Here is a 24,747-nt window from a genome sequence, read left to right as displayed (position 1 = left end):
GAAAACTTCAGCATTTTAATGTAAATTAATTTAAACTGACCATAATTTACATCTAGATGTTAAGGTTAATTAGTGTTTTTAATTTGAAATTGTACACTTAATGAAACACACCTTTCTCATATTTCAAAGTTATAGTGAACTTATTTCAAAGTTATTAGTGAAAACCCCCATGTTAAATGGTGCTTTGAGCAAGAAATCAGTATACTACAATGTAAGCCTACACAGAYCACAAAAAACTGATCAGATTCAAAATACAGTCTTTAACATATTTTTAAATTATACGGTTAATGGATCCATTGCAATGCATCACAAATTAAAAAGGAAAGATAGTAATTTAGATATGGAAAAMCATAAAAATTGAAAAAGCAATTAAGAATAAAACATGACCAGCAGTGAGAATTTCAAGCATTATTTTCTATCATCATCTACACAAAACTGGAATTGAAGTTGTTTAGACTACGTTTTCAGTCAAATGATTTTACCTAAAATAAAACAAGTAGTGYATATTTTATGAAAATAAAATTCCCCTCAGAATTCTTCAGAAAGAAAGCCTTGCTTCTCTTTGTACCTTCATGTCTAAGTAATTCACATTAATTTTCAATTAATGGACCTTGTTTATATGTTGCCTACATGCTCTTTTGATTTTTGGGTTTAATAATATTAAAGTGATAAATCAGATGAATCCTCTAGTGAGAAATCCTGCCAGCTTGCAGAGAAGAAGTACCAAATGAGAAAGTAATATGCCAGATCTACAGACAGGCTGATTGCCTAAAAGGCATCTGTCTCTATTTTTGCTTGTTTATCGAGAAAAGGGGTCCTCCATAGGACCAAAGAGACTCATAATTTTTGTAACATATGTAGGGATTGTGTCTGTAGCTGAGACTTGCTTTTGGGCCAATATTCCAGCAGTTATGATGCTGACTACTAATATTGAATGAAAAGAAGAAGTGAGCAATTTGCCCCTAGCATACTGTGATTAAAGAAACATCCCCAAACAAAACCCAAACAACTTACTGCCTGTGCATCAAAAGCTTGCTGGAGACAGGCTTGTGACTGTATGTGAAGCCCAAGGATGCAAGCACTGGGCTTTCTCCTACTTGATACTTAAACCATGTCAGAATTCATTCTGTTCTAGTCTAAGCATGGCAACAAGCTGCAGGTTTTCTTTAAAAAACACAGGCCCATTTCAGTAGCAAACATTTAGACATCTCTAGGGTGATGCAGCAGCTGAAGAAATTTGAGCGATCTCAGACTAAAATTCRAAATAATCAAAACCCAGTCAGTTTAAAAATAATCAAAACCCAGTATAAATGTCTCCCTTTTTTCTTTCTCATTAGCTACTTACTTGTTTCATTAAGCTTCAGAATGATTTTTTCAAAATTCCAACTCAAATAGTCCAAAAAGTAATCTCATATAGTTGCATTTAATTATGTGTAATAGATTGGCTTAGAACACCCACAATCATTAATATTTAATGGAATTATAAACTCCTGAACAGGTAATCAAGGTTCAGAATTTTGCAAATTAAGACTTCAGCCTATTCAGGTCAGTAACAGTGTCATTACAAAGCCTGTCTCTGAAGAAATCCTTCTTGTTAATTTGGCAGTCTTTTGAGAGTGGTCTCTAACTTTTCTTGAAGGGAAAAATTAGGTATAGGGRGAAGAATGTAAGCTAAATGGTGATATTCCAAAGTGTTTTAACCATCTAAATTCAGCTCCTTTATAACAAATCTTCAGGTTTTCTTGATTGGTTTCCACTCATACATGCAATCAATTTATCAATTAAAATAGCATAGAGCATGTTGTTTAATTTCAAACTGGAAAACTTGTAAYTGCTGTGGTCTTATTTTAGTGTCCAGGTCAGAAATCCTTTCTGTTAAAAACTGGCAAGTGAAAGCAGAAGCTAGGAAAGAGCGTTTCAGTTTCAGAGGGTTTGATAAAATAATGAGAGCTTAATTTTAAGTAGAGTCCAACCTTTTTTCTTTTATGAAGACAAACAGAAATAATTTACACTGGAAAAGATTTGCTACTACACATGGAGAGGCAGAATCATCCTGGAAAATACCCTAGTGGTGTAACAGGTAGCCTAGCTCAAAGATCCTGCTTTTTGTAGAAACTAAGTTTAATAAAAGATACATATGTCCAAAATTTTATTCCAGCAAGGGATGACTGAGTAAACAATCAAATAATTCTGGCACTATACCATGTTAGGACACAGACACTCCAAAAATAACTTTCAGTATGAAGGCAACTAGATAAATAAAGTCTAATAAACAAGTAAAATAGATAAATAATTTTTTTCCTAGAACTTACTCCAGCATCCTATTCATCTACACACAGACTTAAAGTTACACTGCTCTCCAATATTTATGGCAGGTTTCTTTTCCTGGAGTAAATACATATCAGGGATTTTTCCAATACAAAATAATACAGCTATGAAATCAAAACCCTATAGTCAGAACTACTCTTATAAATTAACTATTATAGATGTATATTGTCTCCCATGAGTCAGGAGAACTGCTAGRTCTGAGTATTTTAACCTGACATCAGTTTTGACTGCTAGCATTTCATCTAGCCCTAGATTGTTGACATTAATGTCTTAGAGGCTGAGACAGCTTTTCATGTCTCAGTTTAGGGACRTGAGAAGGAACGGAGAAAGTGAAAATCTGAACACTTCCTGATACACATAGTTTTGGTTAAGGCCATATGCTCAATATTCATGTAAGAACATAAGAAAGCAAAAATCTGCAAATTATGATAGAAACCTGAAAATCCCTGTTTTAATAGGCAATTTTAAACAAAACAGGATTTTACTATTTGGAAGATGTATCAAGATGGATAAAGCATTCCGTATACTGAAAATCACTATACTTTATGTATTTATGGATATCAACCTTTTATAGCTCTTTAAATATTGTAAATTTGACACAATATTGTGTGTGGGAGTTACAAGTATTAGTATTTAACAGAAGCAAATAATTAATACCTTCAGGTATTAATTATTCTAATTTTACTAATTCCAATGCAGCTTAATTGGGCAGTAGAGAGGAACACAGAATTAAAATCAGATTCATGCTTCSAGTACACACAAAAATGCTTCTTACTATTAAATAAGCAGAACAGAGTATTTTTCATTAAAATGGTTTTGAGAGTAGGTTTTTTTATTATTTTTTATTTTTTATTTTTTTAAAATCTGATTCCAAATTAGTATAGCTGTAGATCTTTTGGTTTTGGAAAGTTTTGATACTTCCCCTGTGAATCTCATATACTTCAAATGTCAATGTTTTACAACAATTCTAAAGGAAATAGGTTTTTCTATTTGCTGTTAAGATTGTTGGGTCACAATATTTTTGCACTGAAACATCTGTGATCCTTTTCTCACTTTGTTCCTTCCTTTTTTTTTTTTTTTTTTTTTTTTTTTTTTTTTTTTTTTTTTTTTTTTTAGATTTATGATCAATATTTTCATTGTCAGCCTGTNAACATCTGTGATCCTTTTCTCACTTTGTTCCTTCGTTTTTTCTTTTTTTTTTTTTTGTTCTGTTTTCAACTTCCTTTAGTTTTAAGATTTATGATCAATATTTTCATTGTCAGCCTGTGCTTTCTTTTGTCTTTCTTCCAACTTCAGATATTCTGTGCTCATTTTAATGCAAGAAAGTGAAGCCTACACATAAAATCCCCAAAGCCTTCACAATCACCAACATGCCCAGGGTCCCAGACATCATACAGCTTCAACCTGAGGCAAATTCATTAACATGAATCCCTACTGGAAGCTTTGTGATAGGCAACTGTAGCAGAGCCTCTTGTGCATAGGTACCGCCAATACTACTAGATTATTTTTCACTGACCTACTTGTCCGTAGTAAACTCACTTAGGTCAATTTGATGTTCAGATGCTAGCAGCTATAGCTGCAATTGAAATCAATGGACACTTTGCTCTACAGTTTCACCTCAGAGGAAAGAAACTCTCAGAGGGCTAGGAGACTGCACTGGTAGTCATACTTGGAAGAGGCACAAAAATCACAATGCATATCAGCACCACAAAACTCTGTCAGAATCTACATCCCATTACAATAAGAATCTAAATTAGCAAAGCTCACCACTTCATATGGGCACAATCATGGAGTGAAAATAGAAGTTTTCAATAGTGCTTTTAAACTACCTCCCAAGACACCAACGCATACCAGAAACTTCTGAAGAGATGCAATACACCCTCTTTCCAGTGTCCAGAATTGCAGTGTTCTAGGCAATTAATTCAGTAAAATTACCTCAACAGGTAATTTTCTGTATTTAGAAAAATTAGAAACAAGGTTAATTCTGTTTTATTAAAAAAGATCAACAAGAACACAATGGTGTTTGTCTCTTTTATTATGAAAGATACAAAAACAGAGTCTAGTGAAKCTATCATTAGAAACATGAACATTTTTGAACCAAGTCTCTATTTATATACACAAAATTTCCCAAGTGGAACAATATCAAATGTGAGACACATCAAAATATACCATATATATACAAGTTCAGAGATTTAATATCTCTGTTACTCTATACAAAAAATCAATTCCTACCTGTTTTCCACAAGTACTTGAAATTAAATTTATGAGACAACACAAGCAAAGTAAAGCAGAATCTAGGGAATGTTCTGGTCTCTGAATGGCTATTTCATAAAAATAGTACAAAATAACAAAGTCAGATTTTCAAGTCAGGCTGAATATTCTGCCAAATAGCCCATACTCCAAATTGATGTAGGTAAAAGAACTAAAACTATCACTGATTTTTATTGTCATCAAACCAGAAATATCTCAGGAGCTGAAGATGCACTGGTTTCTGGATGACTAATCAGCTACTAGGAAAAGTAAGCATTTTTATTTATTTTTTAAAAACTCTTCCCTCAAACAGAAAAGCCAAATAAAATACTTGAGCTTGCTTTTCCATGATCAGACATTCTGAAGACACATCACTCTGTACGGTTTTAACTGGAACCAACTACTGCTTAATTGGTAAGGCACTTCTTCCTTTGGATCAGTCCACTTCCCTACATTTTAGTTTAGCTCCATTTCACACAGAGAAGTGATTTCAGCTATGCCATTTGTGACAGCAGAAGGGATGTTGTTAAGAACTTTTGCTCTCCAAGCACAGAGGGCCTCAACAATACCTTCTGGATTGCTTGAACCCAAATCACACAGTGAATATACGGCTGCCAGCTGCACACCCCAGGGAACACCTGCAAAAAGTTAGCACAAATCAGCTTATAGGGACTTTGAGATGCAAGAATGTTTTTTGGAATCTTGAATCTATAGAAACTATTATTCAAGAACTGAAAATAAAACACATCAACGGTTGTGATAAGAACGTAGCAAAATGACAACCTGCACACAAATTCTGTAACATTTTATACTAGCACTTTTCAGTTTTCTCAATTCAGCAACTTTTCAGTATTCAAAGGACATACAAGAGCTGAGCATCTAGTGACTTTAGTTAAGAGTAACCAGACTTATGAAAACAGTCAGGTTTATACCRAGTCTGAAACAAACACCATACACACACCACCAAGCTGAAAGAACCTGAGATTGCAAGGAAGAGAGATTATATAAGTGGTTCAAACCAGCTCCCTAACATCAACCAATGCCTCAATGCAAAACGTACTTAACATCCAGAATAACTTAGCAATGTGGATCTCTGCTGCCCTGCCTTGTTTTGTCTCATCAATATCATGGACTGTCTTTCTTCCATTACAACAATCTTGCTATAGTAACCTTCAGCATAAATTGCTCAGGTAGAAAATGAGCTATTACTGCTCATGTTAAGATCACCCTTTAAGTGATCTGTAATGCAGCTGATAGGCTCTTACATGAAACAGTCCAATTCCAAGATGTCTGAACCATCTCAGAATAGCTCTCTGCCTCAAACAGAAGGTAATACAGTTAATAGTTCATTAACTTTGTAAGAGAAAGGGACTCAAACYGGTAATTGTTTGACCTGTTATGCACTAATGTAAACTGCAAAAGCAGGTTGTTTTGMCATACATGYCTTAATTTATGTTCTGCTATTAGCAAAACTTCACATGGTGGATGTTACACTCAAGTTTCTYTAAAAAAAAATTACCTTCCTCTTTTGCATGCTGTATGAACAGTCCAATTACAGAACTAATATTCTTCACTGCAGCAAGATATCCTTCCTTCAAACCTATTTGTCCTAATCGACCTGAAAGAAAAAGAGTTACTATGTATCTGACTATTTAGACAGTCAACTTCCTGGATTTTATATTTCCCATCTGTCTCTTGAAGTATCGATAGAAAATGTAAAATTTTAAGTACAAAAATGCAATTCTTGTTACCACACTGTCTTGGGATCAACAGTTGTCCCATTCCTTGTGTAACTAAAGTCTCCAAGACATTTTTCATCAGATTCATTCAACTTCCCACAGGTTTACAACTTTAAAATGTAGAACTTAGAAAGAATGCAATTTTTGCTTAACAAACAATACCATAGAGCCTACATACTGAAAATATTTAGTGAAACTCAAACTATATCTATTTGCATCAAATACCAYCTAGATCCCAAATAAATTAATCTAACTTAAACTTATTATCACATTAAGTTGCATATAAAACCTTATTTTATACACTTTGCTGAAAACCATATGTCATGTAGTTGCATAATGGGAGGTTTAGTTTAGCTATTAGGAAAAGGTTCTTCACCCAAAGGGTGGCTGGGCACTGGAACAGGCCCCTCAGGGAACTGGTCACAGCACCAAGCCTGCCTGAGTTCAAGAACCATTTGAACAATGCTTAGGCATATGGTGTAATACCTGGGGCTAGCCTGTGCAGGGTAGGAGTTGGACTTCAATGATGCTAGTGGGTCTCTTCCACCTCAGGATTTCTATGAGTCTGTATGTAGCTACAGATGATTTAATTTTAAATCCATAAAACATGTTGCTATTTGTTACCATGAATCAATATAACACCTCTCAAAACTCAAGTACCTGCTTTCCACAGGCTGAGAAACAGAAAATATCTACATAAAGACCCAACAAAATGCAAAAATACTTCAACTTACTTTCCAGACAGGCYTGACACTTCCTTAAGGACATACTTACACAAAGGAGAAGTTCAACCAAGAATTTATATTACTTACCAATTAACCTGAGTGTCAATGCTATAACACCATCACGAATGGATTGAGCAGTTTCATGCCCCTTTCTCTTCTTTATCCAATTATCCATAGAAGGCCAAAGCACTTTGCTGTGAAAGACAAATTAGTATGAAAATCTGATACTGCATGAAGGGGTGGTTATAGTATGTGTTGGTATTCATACAATAATGAAGGCAAATTATCTTTTGTTTTGTTACTAACATTAGGTAGACTGACTTCACAGATATATATGAAATCATGTTACTTTCCAGTGTCTTACTGATATGTTCTCTACATTTCTTCTGACTAAAAATTCAGTTTGTATGTTACAAGTAGGACTTGATGTTGTTTTAAAACCTAAAAGAACACAAGGTAAGACTTTTTTAATCCTTAAAATTATGTTAATAGACATAGTTACCTATTACCAGCACAACTCACAGATGATCACCTTGGTAAGGCTTTAATTAAAACTACATATTTTTCACTGAAGCTAATTTGTATTAATTTTAGAATTATTTCACCAAAAATAACTTCTTTCCTATCTGAAAGTATGGAACTTATATACAAGACAATGATGATTACAAGTATCACTCATGTTATGTCACAGATAAACAAATGCCTACTAAGTCATGTAATCTCTACACAGAAAATCAAGGCTGTCAGATCAGTGTAGGTGTAAAAATGAAGCCTTTCAAACAAGGTTAAGTATGGTATCAGTCCATATCCTGGATTATAGGTTCAAAGAAAACTTAAGACATTGAATCTAAGTATTATAATTATTTTAGAATTAAAATAAGACTGACATCAAGATACTAATGAGTTATATTTCACTTTCAGCACTGAAGCAGTGCTATTTTCGTATCAGAAGTTCCACCCTCATTTTCTACTGATGGGGGGAGGGGAATTAAACAATTAAGTTCAGAAGAAGCCAATCACTTTGCTTCACTGACTGACAATTCATCTCAAAATCTTATATAGCTATTTTGAAAGCAATTCTTTAGCAGGACAGCTCTTAACAGGGTTTATTTCTTGGGACAATACCATAAAATCCTACATTTCCTCATTGATCTATCCTATCTTCTTCTTCTATCTTAAAATAAGGCACAYAAACACAGTAGTCTATGTCTTATCAGTTTGAAACATCTGATTTCTAAATAGCCATGCAATATTTTATTATTTTAAAAGTTAAGTCATAATGAATTTGGGAAACAAAAGACCACCACCAAAACAAACCACAGAAAAACCACACAGGAAAACATTTGAAATAACTGATTGCCACAATACCTTATAACATTATCGTGTGTCCAATCCCACTTCAAGTGAGAGCAGAGTAGATCAACAGCAAATATATACTGCCAAGCATCTTCACTGAGATCTTCTCCATACTGCTCACTCAGGTGAAATTCTACTTTTGTACATGACTGCATTTCTAAAAGCAGGTTTGAGACCATAATACCAGCATCTAAAGAGGAACTCTGGAATTTTAGAAGGTAATTATCTTAATGCAYGAAAAGTTACCAGCCCAGAACCAAACTGTTTACATATATCTGATACTGACTGTGCACAGCATCTTACACCATAAATCCAACTTTTGGGTTGAATTAATATGAACAARTAAGAGTACATAAACCAAAACCTTCAAGACTAGGTATCTTTCCTGACGCCTTTATTAAAAGGAGAGTTTGGGAAAAAAATACCCAAACAACAAAAACCACAGACCTCACACCCAATCTCTTATGTCCTTCTACRATTTGGGGATTTTTGTTTCTCTCATTGCACCATTAAGGTAAGAAGAATCTTCTTCCAGTGTAAGAAAATTAGACTAATATTGTTCATTTTCTAAATAATTTTAAAATTTGTTACCCTTTATTCTTCATTGGGGCTAATTTGCACGCCCCAAGTATTAATAATTGAAATACTTTCAATAGTTGAGGTAAATAAACATGCTGTGTGAAACCATTCTGCTAATTAAATAGCTAGGAGAAGAAAGGGAATTTACAACAAACATTCTTTGATTGTTTGAAGTATTAAGATTAAATAGCTAGAAGAAAAAAAAAATATAACAAACATTTTTTGAATATTTGAAGTATCAAGAAAAAAAATCTAGCCTTATCACATAAAATGAGTGGGTGCTGTGCAAATCTTTTCAGTAAAAAACCTCACATAACTGGCAAGTTCTGCCATGGTACAAGTYACTAACATGGCACACTTTGACCAAGAAATAATACCTATTCCATGTGAGTTTTACTTTCATAAGTAGAATAATCTTCTCATAAAATTATATATRTAACAGACTGTTTAACACAATCTACTTGAAACTTTTACTTGTATTTCCACCCAAGTAAAACAGAGCTTATGGATTGGATGATGCCATCTCCTATCAATACAGAAAATTCTGAGGTCCTTTGCCCCTGCAGCAGCAGCTCTCACATTTCAGAGATCCATAAATAAAGTAGGTAGTGTGAGTGCAGAAACATTTACTAAGATATTCTTATGTGTATCTCTACTSCCATGATACTGAAAGATGTAACCTAATAAAATGGAGAATACAAATTCTTTGCTAAAAATGCGCTGCAGTACAGCATAAGTCTGAATACCAGACCTTAATGCTAATCACAACTGTGATTTATTTGCAAAAAAAAACCCCAGATACAAATCCATGCCAAATTAACTCACTCCTGCACTAATGCAGGAGCTTTAGGGGGCTGTAATTTCAGTGACACCACATTAAATTCAGGGCTAGCTTCAGGGGTCAAAGGAAAAAATAAAAGATCATACAAACACCTAAAGGCTATGATGACAGCAGTAAGACTAACTGTATTCCTCATGGCAGTTTGTGAAGCAGCATGTTAGGACAGGGAATAGGTGAGATATTGTCATGGTTTAGAAATGGTATTCTCCAATTTAGTGCTCCCACTGAAACCATGCACTGCTAGATCATTTCCCTCTCCCTTCYTCTTCTCTGTGTCAGGGATGGAGAGCAGAATTGGAGGCATAAAAAGTAACGATCACAGGTTGAGATAAGAATAATTTACTGGAAACAGCAATAAGATAACAAACAATACCAGTGACAAATACTAATGATAGAGGGTACAAAAGAGAGACCAACAATTCACACAGAAACAACAATACCCAAACTCTCCCTCCATCACACTATTCTGACCYGGAAGGGACTCATTCCCCCAGGAAGAGACTCCCTTCCCCACATCCCAAGCAATAATGTGARGTGGTACAGAATAACCTCCAGGTCCTAGCCATTTCCCCTTTCGGCTACTGCAGAAATAAATACTGTCCTGGCCAGAACCAGGACAGCTATGAATCAGTATTATTTTGTTGATATTTACATAACTATTTTACTTCCAGGAAGAAAGCCTGGCAATTAATACGGTGTTTTCAAAAATATGGGGCCCTAGCCTTTAAACAAACACACAAGCCTGTTACGTGAACTCCTCCAGAAGTAAAGCACCTCTGGCWTTCCATCTGCATAATATGAATTTGCTCCCAGTGATTTCAAATTTTCCTCCTTGCAACATTCTTTTCAGGATGGTAATATGCGCCTGCTGAGAACTGACAGAAATTTTATTTGCCCAACACCTCAAAGACTTAAAGTGAGCTCTCACAGGTCATCCTTCTTCTGGCATCACTGATTTTGTAGTGATCATACCGACTGCTTATGAAATTAACCTTTTTTGTGATAAACAGGTATTTATAGTCCACCTTGCAAAAAGAGAGTGAATAAAAAGAGATAGGCTCATCATGAAATTAACTGTAATAAAGCATTACCTGTTAAATATGGAATTATGAAAGATAAAACCAATACATATTTTAAAAAGCAACAATACAAAGCAAAACAAAAAAAAAATCTCAAAAACTAGAACAGTTTGGCAGATGGAAAGAGTTTCCTCGTCTAACAAGACTCCAGTTAAAAGTTTGAAAACAATCTTTACTTTTAATGTTTAGTAGGTGGATTTGTATTTAACAGGGAAAACAATAAAAGTACTGTATTCTAGTAGGCTCTACACAACTAGGGGAAAAAGGCCTGAAGCAGCATTAGTTGTACAATTGTACAGTCTCGATGTGATATTCACACCCTTCATTAGAAAAGTAAGTTGCTTGATTTGATTTAGCCAGCAAAGTGACCAATGCAGATAATAGCTTATATTGACAATGAAAATAGACATTACCTGTTCCCAGTTGAGATAAGCACTTAAACAGGCCAGCATCTCATTGCTTGCACTTTGCCTGATGACTAATTGCATAGCTTTGTTAATTGGACCTTGGAAGACAAATATGTCGGGCCATACATTTGTGATAAATAAAATCAATTTTTCCGACTCTGGAAAATCTAAGGAAAAAAAAAGAAATAACAAAGCAAACTTTTAACATTTAAAAACAACAAAAATATATATCCAGGCATTAAAAGCTAGTACAGTAGCAAGGTAACTAGGAAAGGAGTCACATCACAACTGTATCCTAAGGAAGGGGAGTCATACTAGCACATCTCAGTCCTGAGACTAAATGAGAAAAAAAAGCCAAGAAAAAAAACAAACAAGAAACACCAGAAAAACCCCAACAAAACTTAAGCCACCTCCCCCATCATAATTTCAGTCCCTCTCCCATCATCATTCTTACTGCACTTTAGTTCACTAAGGAGAGTTGTCTTGGGAGCATTGAAACTGGATTCTTTTAGGAGTAAATGAAACTGGAAGATGCACTCCAACAACCTACTTAACACATTTCAGTCACAAACAAGCACTGTGATCACCATACCAAACTGGAAGTAGTCCAAAGGAAAAAAATAACCCACAATATGTGCTAATACCTTGCACCCATACACCTGTGAAATTTATTATTTTTTATATATATGTACATATATATGTAAAGGCCTGCAAAGAACTTTCATACAATTGAAATCTGATATTGCTCAGCAGTTTTCCCACACTTTGTCAGAGAAATTATATATTATGTAAGTTGTGAGCATATGTGAATGATGCATGCTAGTATTTATACTCCCACATATGTAAAAATTTGGGCAACTCCCATGTAATTGAAGAATCCTTATTCATTAAAGTAATTCAGAACAAGTATCTAACAACTATCAGTAACAGAAGACAGAGTTCCAGGCCATCAATGGGAAGCCAACAGACCCTTCTGAATACCAACACAGAGAGCTTCAAGGCAAGATAAAACAYGAGCATGCAGACTGTAAGCAATAACAAATAAAATATAACTTATTACTGGAATAAGTAAAAAAGTGGATACTACTTTCATGCATAAATGCTATATTGAAATACATAGGCCTGGAACATTATACAAAAACCAATAAAATCTGAAAAGCTAAATGTACCGTCCCTCTTTGCTTCAGCATAAGTTCGACGTTTTTGGAAAGATCTTAACAAGAAAGTATATCAAAATACATGAAATCAAGAAGCTTTAATAAGCATAAAGAATTTAGACTTCAATTAAGTGTCTTGGATGGACTTTCTACTCTGAAGCTGCTCATCATGTGCATAATTAACCTTTTGTCTATTGGAACATGGACTGTTGGTGAACTAGACTTATTGACATACGGCAACTTGAATTGACTGCCCAGGAAATTTGAAACACTTATAAAATTGACTCAGGGATAAATAAGAGTTCAAGGGGCATCAAACAAAAAAAAAAAAAAAAAAAAAAAAAAAAAAAAAAAAAAAAAAAAAAAAAAAAAAAAAAAAAAGGAGGGAAGAGAGGAGGGGTAAAAGGAAAAATAACCAAAAAGATAACATTTTCTTTATAGTCACTTAAGGCAAAATACCTGAATGGAGAACAGAAAAAAAAAACAGTAGACAAGTCATTAAGGCAATATAAGTTGAAAGAGGTAGTATTGACTGTTCAGATTGAATTTGGTAATTGTGTAGATTGTGTTGGCATAATTCTGATGGGAATATGTGAAACTACATGAAAGAGAACACCCTAAAATGCATAGTAATCAAATAAAACCAAACAAATTTTTAAAAGCCTAAACAGTCCTTAAGATGTATTTACAGGTGTTCCCACTCAAAAGATAAGTATAAAACCACAGAACAATGACCACAGAAATTTATGCAATTCAATGTATAGAAAAGAAAATCATCCAATAAAAGTCTGCATTTAGCTACTCAAGTTTGGATCTTACACTGAAAAAAAAGGAAGAAAGGGGGGATGTTTGATGTTTGCAAGAGTCCACAAAAACAAGAAGCAGTAAGAYACTGCAATACAAAGCAAAAGATACTTTTGCAATACAAAAAGCTTAATTGTTATTTTAGACTAAGAAAAGACATCTGACAAGTAATAGTTTCTAACATGGTGCAGTATTAAAGCTATTAATACAAAAGAAGTAAAAATAGTTATAATGAACTGCATCAAGGACAGAAAAAGAGAGGAAAAGAATTCCAAAAAGAATCCAAACCAAACTATTACAGCCCCAAAAAAATAGTAATGAAGAAAAAAATGAAATCACAAACCTTTTTAAGACTAAGAAACAGAAAAAAGACAGGAATGTTATATGAAAGGTAGCAAATAATTGAAACAAACTCACATTGTAGCACTTTGCTTGTCAGTGCTCTCGAATTTTATTTTATTTTAATGTGAAACACAGATACTAGTATGCTATTTTCAAACTTAGTGAAGTCCTTCCAAAACTTCCTTCGCAATAGTATGTGTTACCTTTCTTACTGGGACCAAAAGATGGTGGGGAAAGGAAGGGAACCAAAACAGAAAAAAACTCTCAACCAAGAGATAATTTGGATACTGGGAAGTAAAAGACTTTAAGGATGACATATTATAAAAGTGACATGATTTTGATCAAATTGTCCAGATCCTGACATTATTTTAAGCAAATTACTGTTTTTAAATCACACTTCCTTTATAAATCAGTACCTACTGTATTGAAGTAAGAAAATACTAATAAGCTAAAAGAACAGAATTCCCAGAAAACACATTGTCATTTTGGAGATGATGGGGCAAAAATTAAAACACAGAGGATCCCAAATGAAATATTTCTTTGRAATAATAACTAGACTACTAAGAGCCCAGGTCACCACAAAACAACAGCACAGATATGGAGGAACTATAAGAAGGAGAATTTCKTCAGTAAAAGTCTATATTTCTGCATTACAGAAAAAAGTTCTAAGGAAAACAACCCTTTAACAGAATTTGTTTGTTTTTACCAACATAATAATTCTGGCACACTACAGCAAAGACGTGCAACGTATTTAAGATATAAGACCACTAAGCCACACTATACCTTCTTTAAGTAAGCTATAGCAGAAAAGGCGGGCTCTTTCCAAATCTCCCAACTGTCGACAAATGCCTGCATAGACTCGACACAGAGCCTGACTGAAAATGTAATTTGAGGCATTCTTCTGAGCCTTCATCTTATTGAGAATAACATCCAGCAAGGACTCTGCTAAATGCTGTAAGACACAAAAATTATTGTTAGACTGTTATATGTATACAAATACTTGACAACATTGTACTAGTATGACAAGTAAAAAGAACTTGTCTTACTGTCAAATAAGAACTATCTTATTTGTAAGAACACTGTTTGTCCCCATATAAAAGTGCAGGAAAGTGAATCAGAGGCAGCCAACGAAAGAAAAAAGGGAAGAGCAGGCAACTTCCCAAAATAAATATGCCRCGAACAAATGAAGAATGGGGCTACTATTCTTTAAATTTAGTTATGTGATTAAAAAGTCTTCCTCAAAGGACAAGAAGAATAATGACAGGTAGAAGGAATGAGAGAAATAATGACCAGTAGAGTAACCCAAAATAACATAATTGAAGTGAATGTAAGCACCCTGACTTAGCTACTCCAGATGCCACAGACAGAAGGACAGACAGACCATTGTCCATGTGTGAGATTTACTAAATAAGTAAACAGCAGTCTTTCCCCAAATCACTCTACACACTGCAGGAGATGGGGAGGAGATGCTGCTGCTTTAYAGTAACATGGCACTCAACAGGAGATGCAAGGAAAAATAACATTGGGATTATGCATGACTTACTCAGGGATGTTTAGAGAGAAAGCTAAAAGTGGGCAGCAGAATGAGAGGTTTAGGAGCCAGGTGATGGAGAGTATACAGTTCAGACTGAGTACCTGTGGACAACAGGGAGTCAGAGTGCTAGCTTTGCGAGGAACCAGAAGGTCAAAGCCTGCTACCTGAAAGACCARGAGTCTGAGGGCCAGACAAAAGTCTGGACCAGCTGCTGGAGGAATGTGTGTATGCTTCTGTGTCTGTMTGTTTGTCAGTGCATGAGACAAGTGGGAAAAACATCAGTCACCTACTGGATATACTGAGTGCCTACYAAGTGCCTGAGCAGCCCAGTTAGCTACTGGTGAAATCCATATTGTCTCTACATAAATGTATGTATTTTCCACTACCAGGTTTTCAATCTGATTAGCCAGAGAAGCGAAAATTAGAGGAGGTGCACATTGTGTGCATGTCGCTCAGCTAGGAGTATGTATTTGGCCTTGCTAGTGGCTGGACCTGGAAACATAAAACTATGACAGCCTTGCTTCTAAGAAGTTTTCATACTTGAAAGCTCCTAACAAAGATGGCCTGAGATCTTGGTAGGAACTTCTGAGGAAAACTTAATTACATACAACTCTAATAGGACAAAATGCTGTCCTGCATCAGTTGGTGAATTGCTCTGCTGTAGACTACAAATTACCTATGAGAAAGATAGCAACTGAAGTGAATTTTTTTAGCATTGAAGCTAAGCAAGTTCTGAGAAATAAAATAAGGGAAGATTTTTTTCCAATAAAATTAATTTCAATAACCTGATGAAGAATAATAAAGGTAAAAATAGAATGAAGTTATATGCCATTACTGTATATACAATGAAGTTAATATTTTTTAATTTAAAGAAAAATAGTCATTTTGGAGGAGCTGCTACAACTGTTAATATTATCCACTACAAAAACAGCTGCAAAAATGAAGTGATTTATGCATACATCAGAAAAGCATATGCATTTATAAATGCAGTTTTGTATACTGGACACCACTGAGCAGTAATTTCTTGTGCAGTTCTGTATTTTCTTATGTTATAGAAATGTAGCTGTCTAATAACGTTTCAAGACTACACTCTGGCACTGCAGAGTGCCAGAAAAATTGAGAATTCAAATACTACACAATTACAGTCTTTCCATCTGCACAAAAGTGATTATTAAACATAAAATTTAAAATTATCCTACTTACCTTGCTTTTTATACCAAATTCATAGACAACTTTTCTCTCTTCATCTCTCATTACTGGAAATTTTGTAATACTGCCAACATATACATGACCTTTAATAACTGGTAACAAGTCAAAACAGGATTCAGCGACTTTCTTTAATGCCAAAGAAACTCTCTGGCAGTCAGGATCCTTCTTTACCAGTAGTGAATCTTCTAAATTGGAACTGTGTGATGAATCATTGATTTCACAGCTTTTACCATGGAAAGCCTCCTGCATTTCGGAGATGGTCTTTTTAGTATTTCTGACAGCAGCAATATCACTCGGCTCCATCCCTGGCGGTTCACTGTCCAATTTCAGTCTCTTGGCACTTCTTGGCATAGAAACCTGCAACAGTGTCCTTTTTTCCAGATGATCTGATGACTTTGAAAACAATTGCTGATTTTGCACATCTTTGTCTTCATCTTTGCTACTATCAGATTTCAAATTGCTCACAGCTTTAACAAAAGCAGTTGATGTAGATGTAATTGCTTTGAATACACCTATTTGAGACACAGGTCCTGGCAAATTCTGGCTGTCTGAAAAAGCACATCGGTTAAGTTGAATATTGCCTTTCAGAATGTTTAGTGTCCTCGCCCTTGCAGACAACTCTGGATACATAGTGTCCAATATTTTCACAGAGTTCTCCTGAGGAGCACCTGGACCAGCACTAACGGCTGCAAAGAGAGGAAATTTTCCTGGAACAGGAAGTGCATGCTTTGGAATGGAAGTACAAAATTTCAAAGGTGAGGAGCAAATCCTTCTACCTACTGCCATTTCTGAGGGTGAAGGAGTAGAAAATAAAAGAGCAGATTTTGCTGTTGGAGTATCTGTTAATGGAGACATGAGAGGAAGAACAGGAGTTTCACGTAGTGGGGATATCAGGTCATCAAGAGGGGAAAGCAAAGAGGATTGACCTGTAGAAGACATTACTGGGGACACAGTACAGGTAGTTTTTGGAGGAGTAGCAATCAGAGGCAGTAGCAAGGGAGGCAGAGGAGGACCTATCTCTTGCCTAATTATATTTATCATCTCAGATGAGCATTYTGTTGTCATAGAAGTATCAGTAAGAACTGGCTGAGCAACTTTGAGAGTCTTTGTTTTTCTTTTACCTTGAAAGAGTCTCTTTGATAACTTGGTATGCATTACTTGAGTACCTGTCTTGGTAGAAACAGTCAARATTTCAGATGATTCTTGCTCCTTGCACTTCAATTTATTGCTCTTTTTGAGAGCACAAGACTCTGATTCCACTGTACATAACTTCTCAAGTATTGTCTTTTGTGGTTCAGAGAGCTGCCCAATTGTTTGACAACAGCACCTTACATCAGACAGGGCTAGATTTGGAAGATACTTGAGTAAATTTTCTTTTCTACCACTATCTACGATAACATCAGTGCTGCTTTCTCCTATGTTGCAAGCAGTGTAAGTTGGATTATTATTATTATATTCTTCAAACACTGAGACCCCCATATTAATATTGTGTAACAGACTTTGTTCCCCATTTGAMTGAAGTTTTGCAGAATCATTTCCTTCTATGAAACTGCCAAGTGCTAACATTCTTGTATTTAATTTACTGGTTTTTACAGTCAGCTTGCAATTTTCTGAGAATCTGCTTAACATCTTGCATAGAGGTAACCTATTTTTTGAAGCATTTGGCATCACAGGGCTTTCTTTTGACATCCCAGGTTTTAACAGGCTTTTCTCACTGTGACTGATGCATCCAGCTATGTCAGACTCCACCATGAGYTCATTAGCTCTCTCAGTAGTTTCAGAGGTTACTAATATACATTCCCTTTCCCAAGAGGCTGAGTCTTCAGGATAACCCTCCCCAGTCACACTTGACCGCTCATTTGCAGTATCTCCAGAGCTATTTAGTTCACACTGTGTATCCATACCCACCACAGTGCCTGCTTTTAGGTGACAAACTGTGAAAGTATTTCCTGGGTGGATCATTGAATGAAGCTCACCTACTTGGTAATCAGCATCAACAATTGCACCAGTTTCCAGAGCATCCACTGCAACTCTCCTGGAAGCTCTCAGTTCCTTTCTGAACATGGGAACACATTCAGAACACTTCACATACCTAATGTTTCGGATAGAACAGTCTTTCTCTTCAGAGTGATTGCTCTGTTCTGGCATTTGAAAATCACTTTTAGACCTTATGGCACTTTTTCCAGAACCCTCAAAACTATTCAGTTCTTTACTTTCTCCCCCATCTGTTAGTGAACCAGTTCTAGAAGGATCTGTTCTAACCTGCCATGTAGAACTCCCGTATCCYGACTTTTGACAATCAAACTTTTGGAGGAGAAAAGCATTCTTCTTGTAAGAGTTTGCATACATAATATGTGGTTTAATAGATGACTGAGGTTCTTTATCTACTGGTTGCTCCTTATCTGAAGTTTTCACTTCATTTTTGTGTATGGATTCTCTCTCAGGGCAGCCCAGTTCTTTGCCCATGTTGACTTTTTCAGCAGACAGAATCTCAGCACCCTCCCTTAAGTTTTCTGAAAAACAGTTAAATTTACTACTCGTAATAGGATTTGTAGGTCCCTTCTTTTCCCAAGAACAGGAAAAAGCAGTCTGTCCTGTGAAATTAGTTTCAAGGAAGCCAACAACTTTCTGAAGACTAAAATTCAGATCAGGAGGTCTTGTGGATTCCAAGCCAATTCCCACTTGCACAGGAGAATTGATTTCCTCATTATTCATACAGCATTTGTCCAAGTCCTTTTGAGTAGAAAAAGCCACACCACTTTTATAAGGCATTTCTGAAACAGGCTGGCAGATCATCTCTGAAATACTATTTTTCTTCACAATATCCTTTTCCCACTTCAATGAACTGGAAAAAGTCTCAGCCAGCAATTCCTTGCTTTGTTTATTTAATTTCCCTTCTATTTCATCACATTTAACATTTCCAGTTATTGAGAGCTGATTCAGAGGTTTTGCAAACTGTTCCTGAGAAGGATTGCTTTCTACTAAGACAGATTCAATAGTATCCCTTCTTGCTAACAGCTYACCATTTTCCCCTCCAAAATCTTCTGGATTATCTTTGACTTCAAACTCTTGAGATTCAAACACTCTAAAGTTTTGAGATTTGGAATGCCCACATTCTAACGTATTACGTAAGTTTTCAGATTGTTTTATTTCACCTTTCACTTCTGTAAAATCTAACACAGAGGATTTGCACTTAGCTACACTGCTTTCTGCATCAGTAATGCCTGCTGTCTTTGGTAGTACATATATATTTTCCAAGTCTGGCTTCCTTTGAAAYAAATTACTATCATTTTCCTCCTGATGTGGTTTGCTTTGTAAATATACCCCCTTCTTTGTATCTACTAATTTTACATTTTCTACACTATGGAATAGCTCTGGCAATTCAGCTACTTCTAGAACACTCCCTCTGTCAAATTTCATAGCTAGTTCAATAGCTGGAGCTCTGGTTATATTCATGTCTTCAATTTTGAGCTGCTCATCTTTTGGAACGACTGACAATAAATTTCTGATTCCTTCAACAGCAGATACGGGTAAGTAATGCCTAGAGACTTTAACAGTCTCTGGTWCATATTCTCTGTTGTCCTCATCTCTTATTTGCATATGTTGTTTCTCCAAAACGTCTTCACTGTCATGTTTTATTTCAGAGCACTGAGAGTGTGCAGAGATCTCAACAGCTCCAGCTGTATYAGTTAATTCGATTACATTTTTTGAGTTACTTTCAACCACTTCACTTGCTATCAACACATCAGATTTTTCCTCAGAACCTTCACTTKGAAGCACAATGCATTGCTCAGATAGCAAACGAGTAATGCTTTGTGCAACAGATGCTTCCCTGGGAGTTTGTCTTAATAATCCATCTCTCTCTCCTTTCACTAATTCATCACATTTTTCATGTGTACTCTTACAATCAACAGCTCTAATTAAGGTTACATTCTCCTCTGTTTGCTTTACCACACTACATTTTTCTGTCTGATTCTGAGGCTTGAAACCTTGTAACATAAAATCTGCTGAAGAGTCTCCCCCTTCACTGTGCATGTCCTCACCATCTCCTTTCTGTTCTGCCATGTCTTCTGATTCACATGCTGTGGCTCCAGTTAGTTCTCTGTTCTCAGTTTCCATATCCTCAGAATTCTCCTCCAAACAATCTTTGTTAGTTTCCATGTTTGTAATTAAAGTAGGACCTTCAGATTGCTTTCTTTCAGCCTCTCTCTCCTCCTTGCTTGACATCTTTGGACTGATATGAGTATTCTTCTCATTCCAACTCAGATTAAGTGAGATTTCTGCATCAAAACCATGCTCACATGACTTGCTCTGTCTGTTACACTCATCACTGTGGCTGATTACATCACAACTCAGAGGCTGAACTTGGTCTTCTTGTAAAATATCCTCCACTGCAGAGGTACTGCAATCATCTTCTTCATCACTAGACYCTGCGACTTCTCCAAATAATATATCCTTCAATAAAAAAAAAAAAAAACCCAAAGTTAATATTCTAAACCCTGGTATCAGTGTTCAGACCTACTTCTTCACACAAGTACACTTAAGGCCCTGATATGCCATGGTTTTTTAGAGATTAAGGCTGATCAACAAAATTACAACTTTCTTCATCATTGTTCTTCACAGCAAATGAAAATATCTCTGCAAAAAGACAATTCTTTACCTACTTACTTGTATTCTAAGATTACTGGAAAAGAGCATTTGACTTGCATTTAACTTTCAAGCTCTGGAACTTTTCTATGAAAGCCATGCTTATACTGGATATGAATTGGGACTGTAAGTCTGAACCACTGGAAAATCATGACAACAACTTGATACATAGGTGACTGTGTACTGGTTTTGGCTAGTTAATTTTCTTCACAGTAGCTACTGTTGGGGTAYGTTTTGTATTTGTGCTGAAAACGGTGTTAATAATATAGAGATGTTTTCATTATTGTTGAGTGGTGCTTACACAGCATCAAAGACTTTTGTGCTTCTCCTATTGCCATACTGGTAAGAGCGCTGGGGCTCCATGGGAAGTTCAGAGGAGACACAATTGGGACAGCAGATCCCAACTGACCAGAGATATCCCATACCATTAATGGCATCACACTGAGTACACAGAGAGAGGGGGGAAAAAGGAAGGGTGGGATATTTTGAGTGACATTTATCTAAGTCACCATTATGTGTGACAGACCCCTGTTGACCTGCCTGCTCATGTGAAAGAGTGAATGAATTCCTTGTTCTGCTTTGCTTTCTGCTTTGCACAGTTTTTCCTATTAAACTGTTTTTATCTCAAYCTACATGTTTTCTCACTTTTCCGATTCTCCCCAGGATCCTGCTTGTGGGGAAGCCAGCAAGTGGTCGCGTGCTACTTAGTTGTTGACTGGGGTTAAAACACGACATGTATACTTCTGAAAATTATGGTTTTGCTCCCTTCCACAGGCAATATGCTACAAGGCAAAAAAAAACATCCATATGGATCTAAACACACAGAGAYCCTTTCAGTGCATGAGTAACTAATATTGATACTAAATTTAAAAAAAAGCCCTGGAATATAAAATCATTGTTTCTTCAGTAATTTTAAGACCAAGTTAAGTGCCAAGTCAGACGCATCCTGAAACTCACCYGTGTAGTCAGTGGTGAAAGCTGTACTGGAGAAAGCAGAGCAGGAAGAGGCCTGGCCCAATTCAATATATCCGTCACATTTCCACCTGGGTCCCTCTGCTCCTGATTGGAGTAGCCTGAAGTGCTGTGTTCCACGCCTGTCTGTATTATCATATCTACAGTTTTATCCTCACCATTGCGCAGACATTCTTCAGTAGACCTGTTTTCAACACAATCATCTCCAAAAGGCTCAGTACTTGTTTGAATTATCATTGCTGTTACAGAATTTTGCTTTACAGCACTTTCCACGGAAGAACACCAACGTAGCGTTTTGCCATCATACTTCCTGATCTTTTGGTGGATTTGTACAGTGTCTAAGACAGAAAAATAACATTACAAACTTTCCCCCTTCCACTTTTGTCTACAGAGATAATATATAACAGTAATAAAAATKTAATACAATATTTTCCAGTGAAGTTTCCATAGAAAATCTTTATGTCACTTTCAGAAATACTTTCCTTACAGAGATGAGATGAAATGAGATGAGACAATTATTTTTTCATGAAAAAGGCATACGTGTGTGCAAAGAGCTTCTCCCCATACATTTTCTGACTTGGGTCATTAAAACATTCCCAATTTTTCTTATCAGGAAGGGCCATTTCTTAGTAGAAYTGAAAGTCCATATGTTTTATTTCAGTCTTTGCCCACTAACTCATGGYCAAGAAAAGCAGGACAACCATGCACTGACATTCCCCACTCAGGCTGTAATAACCTACAGATTTGAGCCAGCAGCTGTACTTGCAGGCCAGTTATAATTACACCCTGCCATAAACACAGCAAGGGAGCTCTTAGCCACATTTCTAGTTTATTATTTAATATGCATATGCTTTTAAATTCTTTGTTCTTTAAATTTAAAATACTGAGTCTAATCATACAGGATTTTGTCTTTAATGATATGATTCAGTCAAAGCTGAACCCTTAATAAGAAAAGCCCCTCAACATACCTATGCACAGAGGAATCTGAACCACTAAGACAAAGATACTGAGCAGTTGACAACCTTTCAAAGATGTCAACTATACAGTTTTACAGTTATTCTAACAACAAGAATGCAGTCTAAATGCTCTGTGTGATTCTYTGCATTGTACTTTTGTTTTGTTACTTTTCAAATCACAGCTTTTACTATTACACAGGAACTCATTACTTATGCAGAAAAAACACACTTACCCAGGAAAGTTCAAAAGACAAATMATTTAAATCTATTATAATTGTGCTAAATACTTCTAAAAGGGAAAAGATGTCCCAYTTTCCTGAAATTTAAATACTTTGATTTTATAAAATGAAAATATTACTCCTAATAAAACAGTGGAAATCAACAATCCCAAAACCCCAGTGTGTCACATAGAACTTAAACTTATTCTGTAGTATGTGCAATTCTTATATGATACTGTATATGTGTGATCTTATTTAGCAGGTTCACCGAACACCATTAGACACAAAATCAGCAGTATTCAAGAAAGACATCAAGCCTATTCTGTGTACACAGGTACCATCTGCAGTGAACCACTTGGATCTTGTGGCTAAATTTTACCTTAAGCAAGCTAGTTTAAATTTAAAGGAAAAACTGCTGTATAGCAATGGATACTGCAGAGGCAGGATAGGGGATTTTTTTTAAGCCAGTTTCTCTCCCACACCATGACCCTTTGTAAAGCTGCAAAACTCTGAAAGTTTACTCAGAACCTTTGTTTAGAAAYTTTGTCCGGGCACACCTGAACACACACTCATACCCCTCTTGACACTGCTAGACTTCCATGATCTTCCAGAAAGAAGACTGTAAATGTCCAGAACTCCTCCTGGAAGAGGTACTGGGGTGTTCACTGAAGAATGAAGGTTATAAAAAATTGATGCTTATGCAGGCCTCCATCTCTGACAGACTTGGACTGTGTATCACAGCCACAGACCAGGATCACCCACACATCACTGAAGACACAGGTGGTGGTTATTTTTGTCTTTTCTCCTCTCTATTTTTTCTTTCCAGTTTTCCTCTCTTAGGGTGATCAAACACTTCCGAATAGCTATACATCCCTTTCCAATCAATTACAGTGTTTTCCACTTAAAGTTTCAAAGCAGTTCTAATAAAATTTGTTGGTATATAGGTTATTTAGCATTTTTCTACTTTAATCCACACCAAGGGATCCTTTAGCAAGAAATCTSGTTGATTAGCAACAATATCCCACAGTAGAAAGAACAGCACATGCAYAAAATAGTTTTGAGCAGGGGGTGTATTAATTTAATTGGCACAACCTACATTCTGTTGGAAAAATTTTAGAAATTGTGCGCTTCGTTACTGCTCTCTGTGTTAATCCACTACTAGAACTTGCATAGATATTCCTGAAGCAGCATCAATGACAGTATCATATTCAAAAATACACRTTTAATTTGATAGGTCAAAATAACCTCCTCAGCAATCAAAAACTTTTAAGCACATTCTGATATGTCRGCTCCACTAACAGTAAATTAGAAAAATTGATCAATAACCCGATTTCAAAGATCCATCTCAGTTACTTCATGTAGCAACCCCATGTAAAAATCTCAATAGCTGCACTGAACACCAGGGAAGGAGAAACTGTTCAGCCTGAAGGGCCCTAGCACATAATTTTCCCTTATGATAAGTAAGCTCTGCCATCTCCTTTACATCTTTTAAGTATTAAGATAATATTAAAATCATTGTTTTATAAAACCATTTATGAGCTACAGTCACAAAGAGCTTCCAGGATGTTCTAAACAATCTCAGGAAAAACCAACATTCTTTTTAC

The 24,747-nt window shown here is 35.8% G+C and overlaps 1 protein-coding gene across 1 annotated transcript in view; it reads right to left on the bottom strand.

The window, feature by feature from the left end:
- Positions 1-4,331: 4,331 nt before the first annotated feature.
- The window catches only part of ICE1 (interactor of little elongation complex ELL subunit 1), a 38,364-nt gene continuing 17,948 nt past the window's right edge, over positions 4,332-24,747 (bottom strand). Inside the window, exons 13-20 of the mRNA XM_057367467.1 lie at positions 21,955-22,307; positions 16,345-20,805; positions 14,391-14,559; positions 11,311-11,471; positions 8,411-8,601; positions 7,130-7,236; positions 6,098-6,196; positions 4,332-5,216 (exon numbers count right to left, since the gene is read on the bottom strand). Coding sequence (XP_057223450.1) covers positions 5,035-5,216; positions 6,098-6,196; positions 7,130-7,236; positions 8,411-8,601; positions 11,311-11,471; positions 14,391-14,559; positions 16,345-20,805; positions 21,955-22,307 — 5,723 coding nt within the window. The 3' untranslated portion in view covers positions 4,332-5,034. The remainder of the gene's footprint in view (positions 5,217-6,097; positions 6,197-7,129; positions 7,237-8,410; positions 8,602-11,310; positions 11,472-14,390; positions 14,560-16,344; positions 20,806-21,954; positions 22,308-24,747) is intronic.

Source organism: Malurus melanocephalus, unplaced genomic scaffold (assembly GCF_030028575.1).
Source record: "Malurus melanocephalus ecotype Western Australia unplaced genomic scaffold, MMel_1.1 scaffold_79, whole genome shotgun sequence".
Lineage (NCBI taxonomy): Eukaryota > Metazoa > Chordata > Aves > Passeriformes > Maluridae > Malurus > Malurus melanocephalus.
The sequence above is the reverse complement of the archived record's forward strand: the minus strand, read 5'-3'. Positions and strand labels throughout refer to the sequence as shown.